Raw genomic sequence first — 18,937 nt, forward strand, 5'->3', positions numbered from 1 at the left:
TTAAATTCAATTTACACCAGTCAGACCCTACAACATGAAAATCAAGGGCATCAGCCAATTTACTAGAAGTTGTACTGGCCCTACTGAAAGGGTGAGTCAGCAGGTCTTCCAGCCTGACCAGCTAAAAAAGTGGAATGTCTTACAGATTAACCAGCTAAAACCAGTATGGGAGACCAAAACCATTGAAACAATCTAATAGTCTGGTTTTAGCTGTTTTAGTACGTTTAAAAGCACGTTTGTCTTTCACAACCTAAGTATAATTTGTTGTTATTTAACATATGCAGCATGTTTTACATAGATTTGTCGTTTAGACGTAATTCTAGGTGCATCTTTGGGCATGCGTTTCACACAATGTAAGTTTACCAACTCTAAACTGTTTAAAGAAACAAGCAAAGAGTTTAAAAATAACCACCGATTACTGAATAAATTGTTTAGCGTTATTCTAATGTTGTGTACAGTATACACCGTGTTAAAAACCTGGTATTATAAAGTTTTTGGTCAACATGTTTGATTGACACTTTCCGCGCAGCAATCCTCTCGCCTCTTTCAAATCGTCATTTGAACATCCGGGCACTCGAGCGCTTGATTGACAGTTGCCATAGCAACAGTGCAGGCTGTCGCCATTTTGTCAGGGGCTTATTTAATCTTTCAAATGTTTTCGCTTCCCGCCGGAATAATGCATTCACCCGCCTGTAACAGCGGCAGTTTTGGAAAGGATTCGTCAACGGCGTCGGACTGATAACAACACCAGGACGAATTATCGGAATGTCAGGAATATATTTAGTTGGCTAGTAGTCCGTGTCTCGGGTCCACCGGGCCGGTCCGCTGCGCAGGTTTGGAACGCGCGCCATTTTGTGAAAACTGACAAAAAACCTTAACGGAAAAGTGATGTCTTTTATGTAGATGGTTTTATAACATCTGCACACCTTTCGTTTTTCCCGGCTAATTTTGCTTTTGAAAATAATTAATATCCGCCCCCAGCGGTCCAGAAAGCGGGTAATCTTGAATGCGCCTTTCTGAGCGCTAACGTTAGCTGGTTAGCTACGTTCGTTAAAGTCACTGAGCAAGAACGCGCTAACTAGCCGCTAGTATTAATTTCACCACTTATTAACAATGATTTATGCACGTATAAGGTATGTCACGGACAAAACTGGACTGGAAAGCCGTTGTTTTACCTGTCAGTTGAAATAGGAAGCCATTTGGCCCTGTCTGGCTCGTTAAATTAGAGGTGTCTCGTTGGAAGCAGCGTAGAGAAACTGGATAAGTCGCCTCTCTTTGCTGGATTTGGGACTTTAAATGAAGATCACACCATCAAAGGTGAGTCTTTGGCTTGACTCGTGAACAATCATGAACAAAAATGTAGAGGTCTGAATGAACGATAACCACCACAGCTTTGTTTAGAAACAGCTTGTTTGATAAGAATGTCGGTTTGTTAGAAGCTAAGTTAGAGGCTAGTTTGATTTGGCCTAGAAGGCTAACGTTAACTTATTCTTAAACTAGTTAGTTAACTGTTATGTGTTGATGCGTTAAATAGCTTTAGTTGGTTTTACACTCCGGAAGCTAGTGTAGTGAGCAGGTTTCTTAGTTTAATAAAAAAATAAAAGTCTAGTTGTCGATTAATATGTAACCTCTTGTAGCTGCGCTAGGTCAGACTGTCAGAGAAAATGAATGTCATTGGCTTAGCGCGACGCTTTTAAATACCAGCAGAAAGTCAGTCAGCTGGTGTTTAGAGAAGCGTATCTTCAAATCAGTCTGATGGTAGGGTTTGGCTGGTGATGGTGATGATAAAGCCCGATCACTAGCGTGTTGTCAGTTAGCCATCAGGCTGGTTTCCTGTCGGGGGAGGGGGGCTGACATTAGCCAGCGATGTGATGCCTCCACTCGGGCTCTAACCATAGTTCTCCAGCAAACGTTGCTCAGTCATGTAGTACGGGTTTAGACTTTAGCGTGACGATGGAGGCGTTAAACGAGTCTAATCGAGCCCGATGAATGGCTATGCCAGCTAGAGAGGTAAGGTCCGCGTTTACCTGTCGCTATCACTCATTTTAACTCTCGTTAGTTTGCTTGGCGATGGGCTTTTGGGTTTGCTTGACGTTCTCAGTTTACAATTATTTCTATCAAGTTATTTGCAGTTGAAACGAAAGAATTGGTGGCACGCTCCTACGATTGTCAATTATGTAAAGATTTATTTCGCATGTCAGGAGGATGCTTTCATGTTTGCCGTTGGAATCATGATCAAATTGTTGTCTGGGCAGGTGAATACAGGGCAAAATGTTAAAAGATGTAAGCCCAGCGTAAACTGGCACCTGAGGTTTCCGTTAAGTCGCATGCTGCTGAAATGTACTTACATATACTTACTATACTGGCGCTAATAAAACTGATGGAATGTACACGCAGAAATGTCACTTGGATATACACAGATCGCTGTCTTAAATAAGGTAAGGATTTGTTACTAGTGATTCCCAGAGGTAAACTTTCTTCTCAAAGTTCCTGGGTAGAACCATGCTAGATGCCACCTTTTTGTCAGTCACTCCCACACAGCAAACACAGTAGTCAAAATGTGTGATTGATGCCTAATGACAGCGTCCTTAGTTTAACAGTCTTAAACTCTTTCTGTTCTTTGTAAACAAAATTAATCTTGCTTAGGACGAAGTTTGTTCATTGTTTTGCACAATTTAATCCCTCCTAAAACTTAAGTTGCATTTAGCATGATATGAAAAAAGAGGCCTAACACTTGCATGAAGAGGCAACAACAGTAGGCTGTCTCTTATTTGTTTTTACTTTATGGCTACATGCAGCATCATGTATGCCTTTACTTTACATAGCATGGAAGTTTTAAGGGTCCTGTGCACTGTTGACTTAATTGAGGAATTCTTGTTTTGATTAGAAATTTAGACAAAACAGATTTAATATTTAGAATAGATTAAGTAAAACTTGATTTTTAAGAATATTTTGTAAGTATTTTAAATACCAGTGAGCCCTGCAAACATGTGACATTGCAAAGTTTTTTGTAGTTGTAGAAACTTTTACTTATCTCTCTTAATTTAATATTAACAAACTTCTAAACTTAAAAACAAGCATATAACAGAGCACATGTCCAATAAGTATATAAAAGTTACTGAAAAGAAATGTATTTTTTTTAATAATTCCCATTTAACTGAGATCTTGACATATAAGAACATTTATTTGCTACCATTATGTTGATACAACTGTTATAGCATAGCAACTAATAAAGTATTCACTGTTGATTTGCAGTGAAGGGTAATAAGTGAATTAATGCTTATTGAAAGTTTAAATCAACTATATTACAACCACGAAGTACAAAATGTACCAATACTGTTTTTTTGACTGTTTTTTTCATAGTCTGCAAAGTTGTCACTTGAACCATAGTTTTATGATATTTAAAATTATTAAAACAAGTTTTAACTGTACCCACTTGTAATTTGAACAAAATAAGTGTAGTAATTTCTGGTGAATGTAACAGGTATGCAATTCGAGAAGTTTTTCCCTGACAGCGGCAAGCTTTGGAAAACAACAATTGTCAGTCTTGAAAGCCATTTAAGAACAGGGTGCTGGCCCACAGCGCTTTAAATTACCAAGATTGTATGGATTTTTTGTATGTTTTTTTGTAATCTTCAAAAGTTGTTTTTAAATCCAAGTTGGTGTATTCAACACCCTGTTTGGCTATGATTGCTATCATTTACCTGATATAATTTAATGATCACATTCCTGATCTGTATATTTGTCTTGGCTATATTAATAAAGGGAGGACTATTTTAACAAAAAGCAAATAGTTAAATTATGTTTACCCTCAACACAACCCAATGTGCTGTGGAATAAAATATAAAACAAAACCAATAAATCTATTTGTAATTTTTGTAACTTCATTATGACCAAAGTTCTCTGTAGATGGATAAGAAATTAATTTATCATGACAATCTATTAGTCTTTAAATTTAGTAAAAAAAAGTAAACTTGTTTATTTATTTATATAATAAAATATAGGCATATTGGTGGTTACAGTTGCAATTACTGTTAAAAATGGATGGTTAAATAACAAATCTGTAAACAGAGTAATTTTGTATAAAAAAGTTTCTATAATGTTAGCGTTTGTAGTTTAGTTTTGTACATTAATCAGAGTCTGATATATTTATGAACCTGTGAAATTTGACTGTAGTGCGCACAACACCATGTGCAATGTTTGTATTTTTGGCAAATAATTTTGCATGCTGCCTTATCATTTTCATTATAAAAAGTTATAAAATTGTGGTAATGTTTTTGTTATTTTTTTATAATGACAGCTTATAAATCACACCTTCATAAAAACATAAACATGAGTATAAGGGCTGTAATATGGAATGTAGTGTCTCCTGTGCTGCTGTTTCTATTTGTTTTATGACACGCATCAGTTTTTCTCCTAGTGAATTGTAGTCCTTGACAACATGAATCATCAAGCCTAAGTGATTTTTATTGAAAAGTGTTTTACCAGAACAAGTACCAAACAATGAGAGGCATCTGTAGGATATTTGACTTTATTAAGGATATTTTACTAATACAACAAAGCATCACTTATTTATTTTTCTTCTTTGCTTTATATTTGTTCAGGGACAGACAATTAATTCTCAAATATTTATTCTTATTTCACAAATCACAGCCTTTCATTTTAGATGGTTGTGTTGAAGCATGTAGAAGTGTTTCCTTCCTCTGATATTTTGTGGATCACATGAATCCTTTGCCCTGCCTTAGTTAGGTCAGCTGAATCATTCTCGTCATGCCTACACCATGAGTGGGGTCTGAGCTGCTATTTTGCTGTCAGGCTCCAATGTGGTGGATGCTTCATCTAAGTGTGCCAAAGTTCAATTTTATTTCTTGTTTATTTCTTGTTTTCTTATTGGAAAATGGGAGCAGCTCTGCCCTGGCAACAAAAGTAGGCTATTTGCATACTCTTCTGTGATTGGCTTGAACATTGATGGGCTTGCCAAATCACACTGTATCTTCTTGGTGATAGGCTATGCTAATTAGGTGCTGTTGCTGGGATTCTGAATAGTGGTGGGATTCTGTGTGGCAGTGGTGCATTGTGTTGCCTGGCAAGAGATGCTGATATATGAGCAAGCTCCTTATAATTATAAGAATGTACAGCTAAAAGAGGACAAATAGTTTCTGACCAGAAAATTTTCTACTTGACATTTTCCCTCTCTTTAGTCTCCGTTTAGTTTTTGAGGGGAGAACTGTTGTATTTTTTTTCTTTACAGTCAAAAATGAGAACAATCTGAATTGTTTCTCATTTGCTGTGCTTTATTGTGCTCTTATATGGATTTTTAGTTGCATGAGTTTCTGTCAGTCTCTCTCAAGAAATGCGTTATATTTTCATTCGAAATTTGATTCATATTATTACAAATACTGTACATTTGTACATATTTGTTTTTTCAATTGATGCTGCTATGAGCATTTTGGGAAGTAAACCTGCTGTGGGTTTTTCTTAATAACCTGTAAGGTTTGCGGTTCAAAGGATCTTAGGGAGGGAGGAAAATTTTGCTTTAACGTGCACTAATTTAGCTTAAATTTCCTCTAGGGGGAGAGACCTCAGCATGCAAACCCTCGTCTGTCTGGCTTGCACCCTCTCTTACTTTCCATGCTGCTGGTCTTCAGATGGCTGCTCCCATGCCTCATTCGCACCAGCAGTACAGTGACGGTCACCAACAGAGTACAGACCAGTCTGTCACTGTACTGCCATACAGTGAACAGACACAAGCACTCGCTGCCAGCCAGGTACTAGATGCTCCACTCCTGTTTATGTAATTGTAAATAAACATGTATAAAGCACATTATTGCATTTATCTAGTTACTTTGGGGTTATTTTTTCCGTAGGATTTAGTTTTGTTTTTACTTGGGGTTTAAGTTTGCTTTATGTCTGTATTATTGCAGAGGCACATGCCCCAGTGCTTTCGTGACCCCACTTTAGCTCCTCTGAGGAAGCTCTCCATAGACCTGATCAAAACCTACAAACACATCAATGAGGTAAAGTCTGTTGAATCTAGTTGTAAACCACATAAAGTAATAAAGTATCAAACACTATAACGAGCATCATCAGTGTCAGATTTACTGCTATGAAGTACATTTCAAACCGATAAATTAGAACGTTGAAAACAGTAACATGTGATTGCTTGTTTTTCTTTGTATAGGTGTATTATGCAAAAAAGAAGCGACGGCATCAACAGGGTCAAGGTGAGGACTCCAGCCACAAGAAGGAGAGAAAACTATTCAACGATGGCTATGATGATGAGAACTACGACTACATTGTCAAAAATGGGGAAATATGGATGGACCGCTATGAAATCGACTCTCTAATTGGAAAAGGGTCATTTGGACAGGTAGGGCAGCTTGAATCTTCTAGAGGAGGTTAACTCAGTTTTGGCAAGTTTTTAAAAATAGATGTCCAGAGCAAAGCAGATATTTTGAATGCTACTATTATGAAGAACACATTATTTATCAGTCTAATCTGACAAAATAAAAAAGATCTGATAGATATTAGGATGAATGATTTAAAACTAAAATAAGGATAGTTTTACTAAAAAAAAACCTTAATTATCCTTGCCATGGCCACATTTAAAGTAAAATGCTTTTCAGTTTATTTAAGGAAAAACTAAACAATGCTTTTGTGTTTAGGTTGTAAAAGCTTACGATCGTGCTGAGCAAGAGTGGGTAGCAATTAAGATTATCAAGAACAAGAAGGCCTTCCTCAATCAAGCTCAGATTGAAGTACGGCTTCTCGAGCTCATGAACAAACATGACACAGAGATGAAATACTATATAGGTAAGGAATCTTATCGTTCAGTTCTTTGATTTCATTTCAAACCTTAATCACACACGTAAATAGTTGATAACTTGACATATATCTTGTCCTATCCTATCTTCTCTTTCCTCAGTACACTTGAAACGGCACTTCATGTTCCGGAATCATCTTTGCTTAGTATTTGAAATGTTGTCATACAACCTGTATGACTTGTTAAGAAACACAAACTTCAGAGGTGTCTCCTTGAATCTGACACGAAAGTTTGCCCAACAGTTATGTACAGCACTGCTGTTTCTTGCTACACCTGAGCTCAGCATCATCCACTGTGACCTAAAGCCAGAAAACATCCTGCTATGTAACCCCAAGAGAAGTGCCATCAAAATAGTGGACTTTGGGAGCTCCTGCCAACTGGGACAAAGGGTATGTAACTGCCATGTCTTATTTATTGCTTATATGTGGAAGGAGTTAAAAAGGAAGGCCAGTGTCAAGAAGGTTTATATCAAAGTAGTGTTGTCACGGTACCAAAATTTCAGTAGTCGGTACCAATACCAGTAAAATTTCATGGTTCTCGGTACCAATTTCGGTACCAAAGCAAAACACCAGTACATGCTAATTGAAACACAATTTTATTAATAAAGCTCATTGTTAATATAAATGTATAGAAAGCAATGCCATTTTGTATACATGAAGTATACAAGTTAATTGTTGCTGAAACGGTTGTGTGCTCACTGGGTTCTTTCATGCTGATGAACATCCTCCTCAGTCTGCTGCTGTATAAGACAAATAGAATAAACTTCAGTAAGTTAACTGACTGAACAAACATGCATATGCAATATTAAAACAAACATCAGTTTTTATACTGCATTTACACAAGATTACTTACGTTAAGGTAACTGTATATTAAAATAATAAATGCAACAGATATATTTTTCTTTATTTAAATGTGGCTTTTTAAACCTAATAGAGTTATCTATCCAAGACATACACATTGCTAGTCATACAGTTAGATACAGATAGTTTTCTAGCACATAGATTTCAGATAGGCCTAAATAAAATAGGTACTGTAAACCCCATCCCGCCCTCCCATTTATTTTACCCCATTACAGTTATAAAAGCATTAAATGGTTAATAAGGACACTTGACTGGTTTAGCATTGGCGCTAACAAATTAACACGCAAACAGGGATGTTTATTTTGACTTAACCTTTAACTTAACATGCTACAACATTCATAATGCAAACGCAACAGAAATTGAAACTTACCGCTTGAATTGTTACTTAAATCCGGATGTTTCCTCCTTTCACCACAAAACTCTGTTCGTTTTCTTCGTGATATGACTTTAATTTGAAGTATTTCTGCGCGCATCTCTTGTGGATCGGAGCCGCGCTTATCCGCTCATCACGTCTTATTGCGTCTATAAAAAGTTTCCGACTGACAACCTGTCAGACAGAGCATCAGTACCCGGTTGACCCGGTATGTCGGTACTACCGGGTCTTATGATAATTAGGTACCGACAACTTTTTTATTTTTAGGTACCGACTTGGACCTGAAGTACCGGTACTTTTGACAACACTATATCAAAGTATATCACAGCATGGTGAATATAAAAAACAATTATTCATACTTCTTTATCAGATATATCAGTACATCCAGAGTCGATTCTACCGCTCCCCTGAAGTGATATTGGGAATGCCCTATGATCTGGCCATAGATATGTGGTCTCTGGGATGTATCCTGGTGGAAATGCATACAGGAGAGCCTCTGTTTAGTGGAGCCAATGAGGTAAAATGAAGCTACAAAATATTTCTATCATTATTACTTGTAAGAAAAGGGACAAATTTTGCCTTACTAAATTATCTTTTTCAATTAGTAAGAAATGGTCAGACAAAACTTTTTTTTGTAAAACTTCATTAGGTGGACCAAATGAACAAAATAGTTGAAGTACTTGGTATCCCACCCAATCACATTATGGACCTAGCACCAAAAGCCAGGAAGTTTTTTGAGAAGTTGTCAGATGGAACATGGAGTGTTAAGAAGACCAAAGATGGAAAAAGGGTATGTGTTACGGATATATTGCCACTGTTATAGTTTTTATCAATACATAGTAATAATGCATTCACTTGTCATGTTGTGTTATTGAAGTAGAACACTATACAGTGTAGTAGGCAGTATGTTTTACAATGTTACAGGATTTTGATTGCGCTCAATCTCAAGTGTTAAAAACCTTTCCTTTTGTCTTTGACTGGTGCGACCAGTACAAACCTCCGGCATCTCGAAAACTCCATTCCATCTTGGGAGTGGAATGTGGTGGACCAGGCGGTCGCCGGGCTGGAGAATCTGGCCATGCGGTAGCTGACTACTTGAAGTTCAAGGACCTCATCCTCAGAATGCTGGACTACGACCCCAAGACGCGAATTCAGCCCTACTATGCCCTCCAGCACAGTTTCTTTAAGAAAACTGCTGATGAAGGAACCAATACAAGTAGTAGTGTGTCAACAAGTCCTGCACTTGAGCAGTCACAGTCATCAGGGACCACTTCTAGTACATCCTCAAGCTCAGGTTCTTTTACATTTTAATTGTTTTTAAGATTGAAAATTAGTCCCTGTCCCTGATCTCTTGACTTTAATGTAACAGATCTGATATCTTAAGGCTTTGTCATTTAGACCCCCATAATAGTTTTTCTGGGTAAACCAAAAAGCATGCTGTTGTTTTGTTTTGCTTCAGGAGGATCATCTGGAACAAGCACCAGTGGGAGAGCAAGATCTGATCCAACTCATCACCATCGACACAGTGGCGGGCATTTCGGCACAGTTATGCCTGCCATAGACTGTGACAACCTCTGCCCTCAGGTGAACCCTCTTGCTTGTCTTGTGAAGTAGTTACACATATATTCGGCCTTTATTACGGAACGATGCTGATTTTCATTATGCTGTAATCATCATGGTGTGTTATGTAAAATGAAGTGTTAGGAAGTCAAGTGATTTGTTGCTTTTGTTCAGATTTGCTTTTCGCCCCAGCAGGCGAGACAGCCTTACCATCCACCAGTAGTATGGCCTGGAATTGCAAGACCAGAACCCGTCACTGTAGAGACTCATCCAGTCCAGGAAACCACTTTTCACATGCCTCCCCAGCATCCCAAGGCATTGCACCCCCATCACCATCATCACCACGGACAGGTCATAGCAACGCGACCACGGCCGCGACTCTACAACTCGCCCACCAACAGCGCCTCCACGCAAGATTCCATGGAGGTGGTACATGGTCACCTGTCCATGACATCCCTGTCTTCCTCTGCATCCTCTTCCTCCACATCTTCCTCTTCCACAGGAAACCACGGCAACCAGGCCTACCAGCTTCGCCAACTTCCTGCCAACACCCTGGGCTTTAGCCAAAATGGAAGTATGAGTATGGGTTTGGGTGCCTTCTCAAACCCTCGCCAAGAGACTGGTATGGCTGGTCATCCTACATACCCTGTTGCCACAAACGCAGGAACTGGTCACTTTATAACAGAGGGACACCTGGGCATGAGACAAGGGATTGATAGGGAAGATTCTCCGATGACTGGAGTGTGTGTTCAGCAGAGCTCAATGGCTAGCTCGTGACTTTAGCTGAAATGAGTTTGTTTTTCTGTGTGACTTTTTTTGTTTTGTTTTTCTTTTTTACAGTGGTGTTTTTTTCTCCTGTTTTTAAAAGGTGCATAGAGAATAAAAGCTGCTCACTTCTGAGGGGAGATATCACTGAACCGCAACAAATTGAAGAGTATTTAAAAAGTATATATGTATTACCATAATTTTACGTTTTCTAGATAAGTTAGTAATACTGCAAATAACCATAGTGAAATGGCAACATCATCTGCCAATTCACTCATCTCCATATAGTACTTATTTACCATCTGTTTCATTAGAAACGGGGAGATTTTTTTATTTGTTTTTACATTTTTTTTAAATACAGTGAGCATTTCAGAGCTGTGAGCTGTCGTACAGCTTTTATATGTAAAGCAATGCAAAACATTTGTTTAGTTCAAACAAGTGAAACATATTATAATTTGACTGGTTGTTCTTTTATTTACCCTTTAAGTGAAACTTCTCTAAAGAGCTGTGTGTTTAAACCTGTTGCGTGTCAAGGAAGCAGTACTTGCAGTGATATTTCGTGTTGTCGGTATTGTGAAACTCTTCAAGAGGGGGCACATAGCTGTGGAGCTCCGGTGGCAAGCTCTGGCCTTGCGGGGTGAATGAGCTGGTGTTTGGGTTTAGACAGGCAGGTGCAGTACTCTTCAGACTCAGAGAATTCCAGTCCGGCCGGCTTCAACTACGTACAGCAACTGAGGAGGAGGTGCGCGGAGGAGCAACAAGGGGGACAGATCCAGATCATTCTGGGGCTGTTGTTGAGAACCCTTTGGCCTTATGATGTTTGGACCTTGACTGAAAAGGAGCTGGACTATATTATTAAATAGAGATGGCTGTCCTCTATTTTAAGATGGAAAAATTGGTTAGAAAAGGGTAAATACGAATGGTTATTCAGAGGCCTTTATTTAGCAAAGATTTCTCATTTGAGGGACACCAAATTGCAGGGTCTTGATCAAACGTCTCTGACATGACTTCCTAAAAATCTTTCTTGCCGAAGTGGGATTATACATAGTCATCCCCATATAAGACACCATTAATTGGCTTTATTTTTTCCCATGAAGCATGCGGTTCCCATTGACAAAAATTTGCCTCTGTGTTGAACACAGAAGATGTGTAATGAAATGTATGTGACTGCCTTTTTTTCTCCTCTTGAATTATGCTGTGAATTTTACACTTTTTTTCTTTAGTATTGTCTCCTCTTTTTTTTTTTTGTTGATATACCAAAGTTGTTGATTTTTATAGCATTTGGTGTCTGTAAGGAATAATGTAGCAGTTCACCATTTCAGCCCAAGGTTCATTGAAGTCCATTTTAGTCTGTACGCTCTCTCAAACTGGAACTTTTGCTGAACTTTGTTTTAATGTTAACTAAATACTGAAATTGGTTAATATATGGATAAACCTCCTTTATTTGTTAATTTTTAGTTTGGTTTTCCTGTCAAGGAAAATGTATTCGGGAGGGAAAGGACACGGACAGTTACTCTGCAGGCTACAGAGTGGCTGAGAGATCACAATTTATTCTGAGGAAAGAAAAGTGTTTTGTTTTGTATTTACCTAGTCTATCAGTCAGTGATGCTGCCTTTTATACCTAATTTGATGAACATGCTAATTTCTACCTTTTTTAATCTAAGTGGCTACTTAAATTTATTTATTCAGGCAGTCTACTGTAGCTACTGTGACCTCTGAGTCCGAGTTAAATTTGTTATCAAGTGATTGGTTCAATGCTCGCCTCAGATGTACTTATTCGAAGAGTAACCAGAGGTGATGCGCTATCACACAGACACTGGGCACATGCATGTTGTTTTGAAGAGGATATGTCTTTATAGTCACTTCAGTCACGGTATGGATAGCCGAGCTCACCATGATGTTTATATCCAAGTATGTGAGTTCACTTAGCTTCTCACTTTGCATTAGGTCTCAATTCTTCAAAGGAACATGAAGTATAACCCCCTGTTTGTTACATCTCTGAATATAGCAGTGGGACACTATCCTACCAGACGTGAGTGTGTGTGTGTGTGTGTGTGTGTGTGTTTGTAGTGTTCACTTTTGCAGTTTTTTTAATCTTTCGCAAAGACATCAACCAGAAACATGTTTGATATATTTACGAATCTCACAGTGGCTATCAGAAAAAGGTTTACCTGAATGTTAGCTTGATATAAAATGTTTATACGAAAAACGTTTGAGTGCAGTTTGCTGACATAAACATTCCAAAAATCGAAATCTAAAAATGACAGAATCATTTAAAGAGTGCACCTGTTTCAGCTGTTGCTCAATGAGATCTGATTTAGTGCAGTTTTCATGAAATGCAGCCCCTTTTTAATAGTTGAATAGAATTTATGTATATATTTATATTTTTTTAAATAAAGGAAGTATAGAACTCACTACATTGCTCCTGCTGGTATGTCAATCACATTGCCATGTGTTCGATTACCTGTTTGTTTCGTTTTGTTTTTCAACCCTCCTTGACAAAAATGGCTTTTAGTTAAATGCATTTGACTTCAACAGGACAACACTAAAGGTAGGGCTTATATTGGGGAGAAAAGACCAGAACTTGTACCTAAAGAATCTTTTCACAGGGTATGATGCATGTTTGTCCACACTTTTTTATAATGCTCATGGTTTGCCAGGTCTGCTTCTCCCCATTTCTCTTAAATGCATTAGAGATAAATGTCACTTATACACAAGATCATGGATTTTAATGAAACATCTGCCTATTCTATTTCTTTGCATTTTTTTCTTGACCCTTTTCATGCAACATGCACTATATAATTGAACAGCATGGGGGAAAGGATAAGTGTCCACAGATTGTAAGATCTAGTCAATACTTTGCTGTGTATATGAAAATGCCCTTTGTATTATATTCAAACAGTCTTATGTATGATATATAAAAAAATAACTTAATTGACGCGCTCTTGGCTTTTTCTTTCTTTATTCCCTGGCTTGTTGCTTCCACACTACGTAACTAAGCTCTAATCTAGAGGACTGCCTTGACGTTTAGTTCTGATGGCATTGATTTAAAGCAACTCAAATAGTACACAAAGGAATTAAAAATACCTGAATCAATCCACGTCAGACTTGTAAATCGCCATATAGGAACAAAGGCTTGAACACAAATCATTAGGGTGTCCTTCCTTATTCGGTCGTGCGGCTCGTTGGTCTAGGGGTATGATTCTCGCTTCGGGTGCGAGAGGTCCCGGGTTCAAATCCCGGACGAGCCCAAAATATTGTTTCGCTTTTTGTTCCCCTGAAGCTCGCCGTATTTAATATAAGCGCCCCGTGCCAAATAATGAATACGTATACTGAAGTCACTAAGGTAAGAATACATTTATTAATGCACAAATTACCCGTGTTTCTATTATACACACATCAAGTAACATTAAGTTACTCCATATTGCGGGGATAACTCGCCTGTACTGTAACGTTAGTAATTTTGTATATAATAATAATAGACCCTCTGTGTCTCTAATCATAACTTCTAGCTGTTTTATTAATATGTTCATTGTTAGTGGCTGTCATGTCAGTACACGAGGTGCATTGTGGGACTGAAGCGAACTGCATTATGGGACAGCAGACCAACAATACTGGTGCTTCATATTTGCGCGCCATGTTCAGTTCTGTAATGTTGATAGGCAAGGAAATTACAGTAATGCGAGCATAACTAATAGTGCGTCCGCAAGGCAATAAAAAGGTTTTCGTGGGTATTCATGCACAATGCCCAATTTTTGCGCCGCCCCGAACTGTACAAGGAAAAGCACACAATCTGATCTAGCTTTCTTTCGGTTTCCAAGGGATCCGGAGAGGTAGGACTTTCTGTCTACAAAATATTATTGATGCATTTGTAATGTCATTATTCCCTTATTCTCAATGATATTGACCGCGTAAGATTTCTTAGTGAACCTGTATTTACGCAGCATGTAAAGGCATGATGTAAAGTTGGTGCACGTTGAGACAAGAGTTAATGTGACACGTAACCTGTTTGATTGAGATCATACAGTCATACCCTGTCAATATACGTCCAGTGCTTGCTTGTAACAGTGTTGCACAGTATAATCATTTTAGTTGTCTATTCATACAAAAAACCTTGCTTTGCTATATAGTTTCTGTAGTATAGAATAGAAGAAACCATAGTTTTACATAGTATAGAATAGAATAGAAGTAAGAATACATTTTTCTCACATGTTATCAGTTATTTTCTATTATTTCAGAGGAAATGGTAGGAAGGAAATAGACTGCTTTAATTGTCAGATCCTTGCTATACAACAGCAACATCTTAAAATAATAATACACATCACTTCGATAAACTTTTGGCAACATGGAACATAATTATTATAAATACAAACTGCTTTTTACCAAAGTGATTTTCTGGTATTTTGGTAAACCTCTTGTGTATTTAGAGAACACATATTTCGCCACTTTTTGATCACATTTACATTTTCATAATTTGGCATTAAAGACCATTATTGACTATGGGTACTGTAGAAGTTCTTATCAACAGAATATGCTCTAACAAACTCAATTGCCCGTTGTAAAAAATGTATCACAAAAATACATAATTTTGTGAAACTTCTCATTTGTTTTATTTTCACAGATGTAGGCTGTGGGTGGAGAACTGTCGCCGTGCAGATCTTGAGGAGAAAACTCCTGAACAGTTGAACAAGCACTACCGGCTATGTGCAAAGCATTTTGAACCAGCCATGATATGCAAAACTGTAATGCACCATGTTTTTTTGCATTTGCATTTAGTTGAAATGTATATATATTTTTTAAATCCGTAAGGTACATTTAGTTGACTATATTTCTTGTTTTAAGAGCCCATACAGGACAGTGCTCAGAGACACTGCGATTCCTACGATTTTTGATTTAACCAGTCACCTCAGCAATCCTCACAGCAGACATCGCAAACGCATCAAAATTCTGGTACGATGAGCTTTTCTGATGTTTCTCATAAGTGTTCTCTCTTAAAAACTAAGTGAGCAAATAACTTGTTTTTCAATCTCATCCTTATTTACAGACCGATGAAGAGGTTCAAAAGATGAAAGAAAGACGATGTAAGTATGATACATCAAATAAAACCTAGCATTTATGTGAAAAGTAAAGTATCATTGCCTCGAGCGTTTGTCTCTGTCTCTCTAGTGGAGTCTTCAATCGAACAGATGCTCTCCAAAAAAGAATGTGAACCTCAGGAAGGCAGCGACACCACTGATGACGTCCCTCAGCTGACGCCTGAACAAAAACAACTGAGAAATTTCTTGAGGTCTTTGTTTGAAGTCATGGTTTTAATAGGAAGGCAGAACTTTCCACACATTGCGAAAGATGATCTGAGCGCCAAACAAGAGGAACAGCCCTATTCTGCTAGTACCTTCCAGGCACTGTTAGAAAGCCGTATCAATGCAGGCGATGAATTTCTCAGGAGGCGTTTCGAAACTGCGTCTGTCAACGAAGACTATTGCCCAGCCGTCCAGCAGAAACAAATGCTTGAGGTCTGTGAGAAGTGCGTCCGTGAAGAGATTCTTCTGCGGGTCCGGGAATGTCGTTTCTATTCCATCGTCACCGGGGAGTTAGTGGAGTTCCCAGATGGAGATCACCTTCCCATCTTCCTGCGTTTTGTAGATCAAGCCAACACTCTCAGAGAAGAATTCATAGAGTTCCTCTCGCTGGAAGGAGAGGAGATCTCCATCGCCGAGAGATTGGAGTCTCGGTTCACGAATGGGTGGGGCTTGAGTTTAGAGGACTGCAGGGGGCAGGCGCATGCAGGCTCGGGTATACTCGCCACCAAGATGAAGGTCATTGCTGCTCACCTAAAGGAGAAATATCCCATGGCGGTGATCACCCCCACTTCTACTTGTGCGCTTAACGTTCACCTTGCTAATGGCATGCCGCTGACCGGTGTGCAGGTTGTGATGTCGGTTCTGAAAAAGACGAATGCGTTTTTTAAAGCCTGTCCAATGCTGCAGGCTGAGCTTGTCAAGGCCATCTCCATTCTCTGCCAGGGAAACACGGAGAAAGAAAACTATCTCAAGGAAGCCTCACGTTCAACCTGGACCGATCTTCATAACGTGTTCGAGATGGCCGTCGATCTCATGGAGCCGCTCCTTCTCTGCATGGACAGCGTACATGACAATGAAGAACTAAAGTGGAACGACCAAATCACCAGCGAGGCCTACGCCATCTCAGAAGCTCTTGGAGACTTTGAGTTTATTGTGACGTTGGTTATATTGAAGAACGCTTTGTCATTCACGAGAGCTTTTGGCAAAAACCTGCAAGGAGAAACTCTGGATGTCTTTTTCGCAGCCAACAGCCTGACTGCAGTTTTGCATTCGTTGCACGAGGTGATGGACAATCTTGAAGTATACCATGAATTCTGGTTCGAAGAGGCTGTCACCTTGGCTACTGCAATGGAGGTCCCTGTGAAAGTCCCGAGGCTATTCCTGCGAAAGCATCAGACAGTCGACGGTATGGAAATACAGGCAGAGTCTTTTTTTAAAGAGTATCTCACACTCCCAGTCATGGAGTATATCGAGCAGGAGGTCAAGGACATCTTTTCTGAGAATCATCTCAAGGCGCTGAAGTGCCTGTCGCTCGTCCCAGCAGTCATGGGGCAAATGAAGTTCAATACCTCCGAGGAGAGCCACGCGAATGTGCACAGGAGCGATCTGCCCCATCCCGACACGTTGCTTGCTGAGCTGCATTGTTGGAGGATAAAATGGAAACACAGAGGAAAGGAAGTCAGCCTGCCGTGTACCATTCATGAGACTCTTCAGCACTCGGATGTCAAATTCTTTCCGAATGTAAATGCGTTTCTGAAGATTCTGGCTACGCTGCCAGTGCTGAAGCTTGACGGGAGTCACGGTGAAACTGCCCAAAAGCGCTTGCAAGCTTACATTATAGACACGTCATTACACCACAGGTGTAAACATCTGGCTGTGCTGAACATCAATTACCATGTAAAAACGGACTTGGAAGAAATGGTTCAGTGTTATATAAAAAGTTACCCAGAAGAAAGCGAGAGCGATTGACAGACGGGTAACCCGTATAGACCCTTTACGTTTTTATTCCAACATTCCTGTGAGCTGTGCTATTCAAAACTATTCAAAATTGGTTTGCTTTATATTTTGTCAGTGATCTGGATTCCTCTTTATCACAACTGCATTTCTTTTTAACATTTTCATTTATTTTGATTTTCATTGAGAATAGAGTACTATTTTTACATTTGATAGGGCATTTATAAAAAGCTTACCATAAAAGTAAAAGTAAGAAATTTGAAGAGGGGGTTTGCTTTTGTGTAGATGTGACTAAGTACAAGTGGCTCAAAGTGTCAATAAAATGATAGCACTTTTGATGCCCTGTTCTGTTATGATGTAATGTTTTTGTCTTTAATGGCCCAATATGTGACAGGACTCTTATCGGACCACATGGTATTCAGCTTTTTATTTTAAGGTCCAGTGTATGAAATTTAGAGGAGAAACAACATGTCAAATTCTATGCATGGGGACTGGGGTGTATGTAAATAGAAACAGCACATCCAAAGGTCATAAAAACATAACGCTTCATTATTTAAGGTCTTAATACACCTCTGAAGACATAGTTATGTAGATTATATTGATGAGAGATTGAGGCTGAGTAAACAGAGGGGTTGTGTCTATCCTTCAAATCTTTTTCTTTCACTTATCAAAATCATGGTTTTTGTTCCCAAAATGAATTCTATATGAATACTAACATTCCTTATATTATTTACATGTGCATTTGCTTGTGGTAGTTTATCACTGCAGTACACAAGTCTGATGCAAATACATTTTTATGCAAAAGATTTTTATATCGCTTGGATAAATCAAGGTATCGACCATATGAATACAGCTTGAATTGGAAAGATTTTGTTTGAGAGAAGGATTTTAAAACATTTATTCTTCATTGAACTGTTTTGTCGTAATAAGTGGAGAAAAGAATCTTGAGTTTTCATCCAGTGATGTGAGTAAAAATGTAAGCGCAAGTGTCATCGTTTTTAATATTTAAAAAATGTTGGTGTTTGGATTACATTTTCTGCCCCAGTTTATCTTAAATGTCAACTAATCTGATCCAATCAACATTTTCACAGCCCTCATTCTATATATCATTTGCATCTTTTCCATGGTCCTGCATGCTTGTCCTATCTAGAATAGGAAGAATCATATGACGTAAATGTACATCAGAATCAGTTAGTGCACTGCACAGCACAGCACATTATGATTTGTGATTATTTTTCAATGATCAATTATAAGTATTTTTATTGGGATAAAGCATTTCTTTCCAGTCATGTTACAACAAGGGTCAGTTCAAACCAAAGCATCAAGTGACACTGAGCTGATGGTGCCCCACCCCATGTGTGCACAGAACACACAGACTTGAACACACGTACTATCACCACTAGATGGTATGTTTTCCACATGCCACATTGAAACAAAAGAATGGATAGAGCTTCAATCATGCAGGGTGGGTCCTTCAAAAACACATAGGCGCTGAGAGTTTCATTGACAATACATACCTACC

At 38.6% G+C, this 18,937-nt stretch overlaps 2 protein-coding genes and 1 non-coding gene across 6 annotated transcripts; all 3 read left to right on the top strand.

Annotated features, from left to right (window-relative positions):
* The first annotated feature begins 488 nt into the window (after positions 1 to 488).
* dyrk1ab (dual-specificity tyrosine-(Y)-phosphorylation regulated kinase 1A, b) lies at positions 489 to 12,798 on the top strand. 4 transcript variants are annotated; one of them, XM_057351181.1, is made up of 11 exons: positions 489 to 1,317; positions 5,572 to 5,768; positions 5,925 to 6,017; positions 6,182 to 6,370; positions 6,666 to 6,813; positions 6,926 to 7,212; positions 8,427 to 8,573; positions 8,706 to 8,846; positions 9,047 to 9,350; positions 9,516 to 9,640; positions 9,791 to 12,798. In XM_057351181.1, exons 2-11 carry the CDS (start codon positions 5,649 to 5,651, stop codon positions 10,391 to 10,393), a joined length of 2,157 nt encoding a protein of 718 aa, XP_057207164.1. In that variant the 5' UTR covers positions 489 to 1,317; positions 5,572 to 5,648; the 3' UTR covers positions 10,394 to 12,798. The 4 variants fall into 4 exon arrangements, with proteins under 4 accessions (XP_057207164.1, XP_057207166.1, XP_057207167.1 ...); XM_057351183.1 differs by having other exon boundaries at positions 490 to 1,317; positions 9,809 to 12,798; XM_057351184.1 differs by having other exon boundaries at positions 509 to 1,317; positions 9,812 to 12,798.
* A 762-nt stretch (positions 12,799 to 13,560) lies between these two features.
* trnap-cgg (transfer RNA proline (anticodon CGG)) lies at positions 13,561 to 13,632 on the top strand. Its single transcript has one exon. It is a non-coding gene; the product is annotated as a tRNA-Pro (tRNA).
* Positions 13,633 to 13,982: 350 nt separating this feature from the next.
* On the top strand, positions 13,983 to 18,378 carry thap12b (THAP domain containing 12b). The gene is made up of 5 exons (XM_057351140.1): positions 13,983 to 14,214; positions 15,003 to 15,123; positions 15,224 to 15,331; positions 15,426 to 15,462; positions 15,548 to 18,378. The coding sequence occupies exons 1-5, from the start codon at positions 14,126 to 14,128 to the stop codon at positions 17,428 to 17,430; spliced, it is 2,238 nt and encodes a 745-aa protein (XP_057207123.1). The 5' UTR covers positions 13,983 to 14,125; the 3' UTR covers positions 17,431 to 18,378.
* The last annotated feature ends 559 nt before the right edge of the window (positions 18,379 to 18,937 follow it).

This window comes from Triplophysa rosa, linkage group LG14 (assembly GCF_024868665.1).
Source record: "Triplophysa rosa linkage group LG14, Trosa_1v2, whole genome shotgun sequence".
NCBI lineage: Eukaryota > Metazoa > Chordata > Actinopteri > Cypriniformes > Nemacheilidae > Triplophysa > Triplophysa rosa.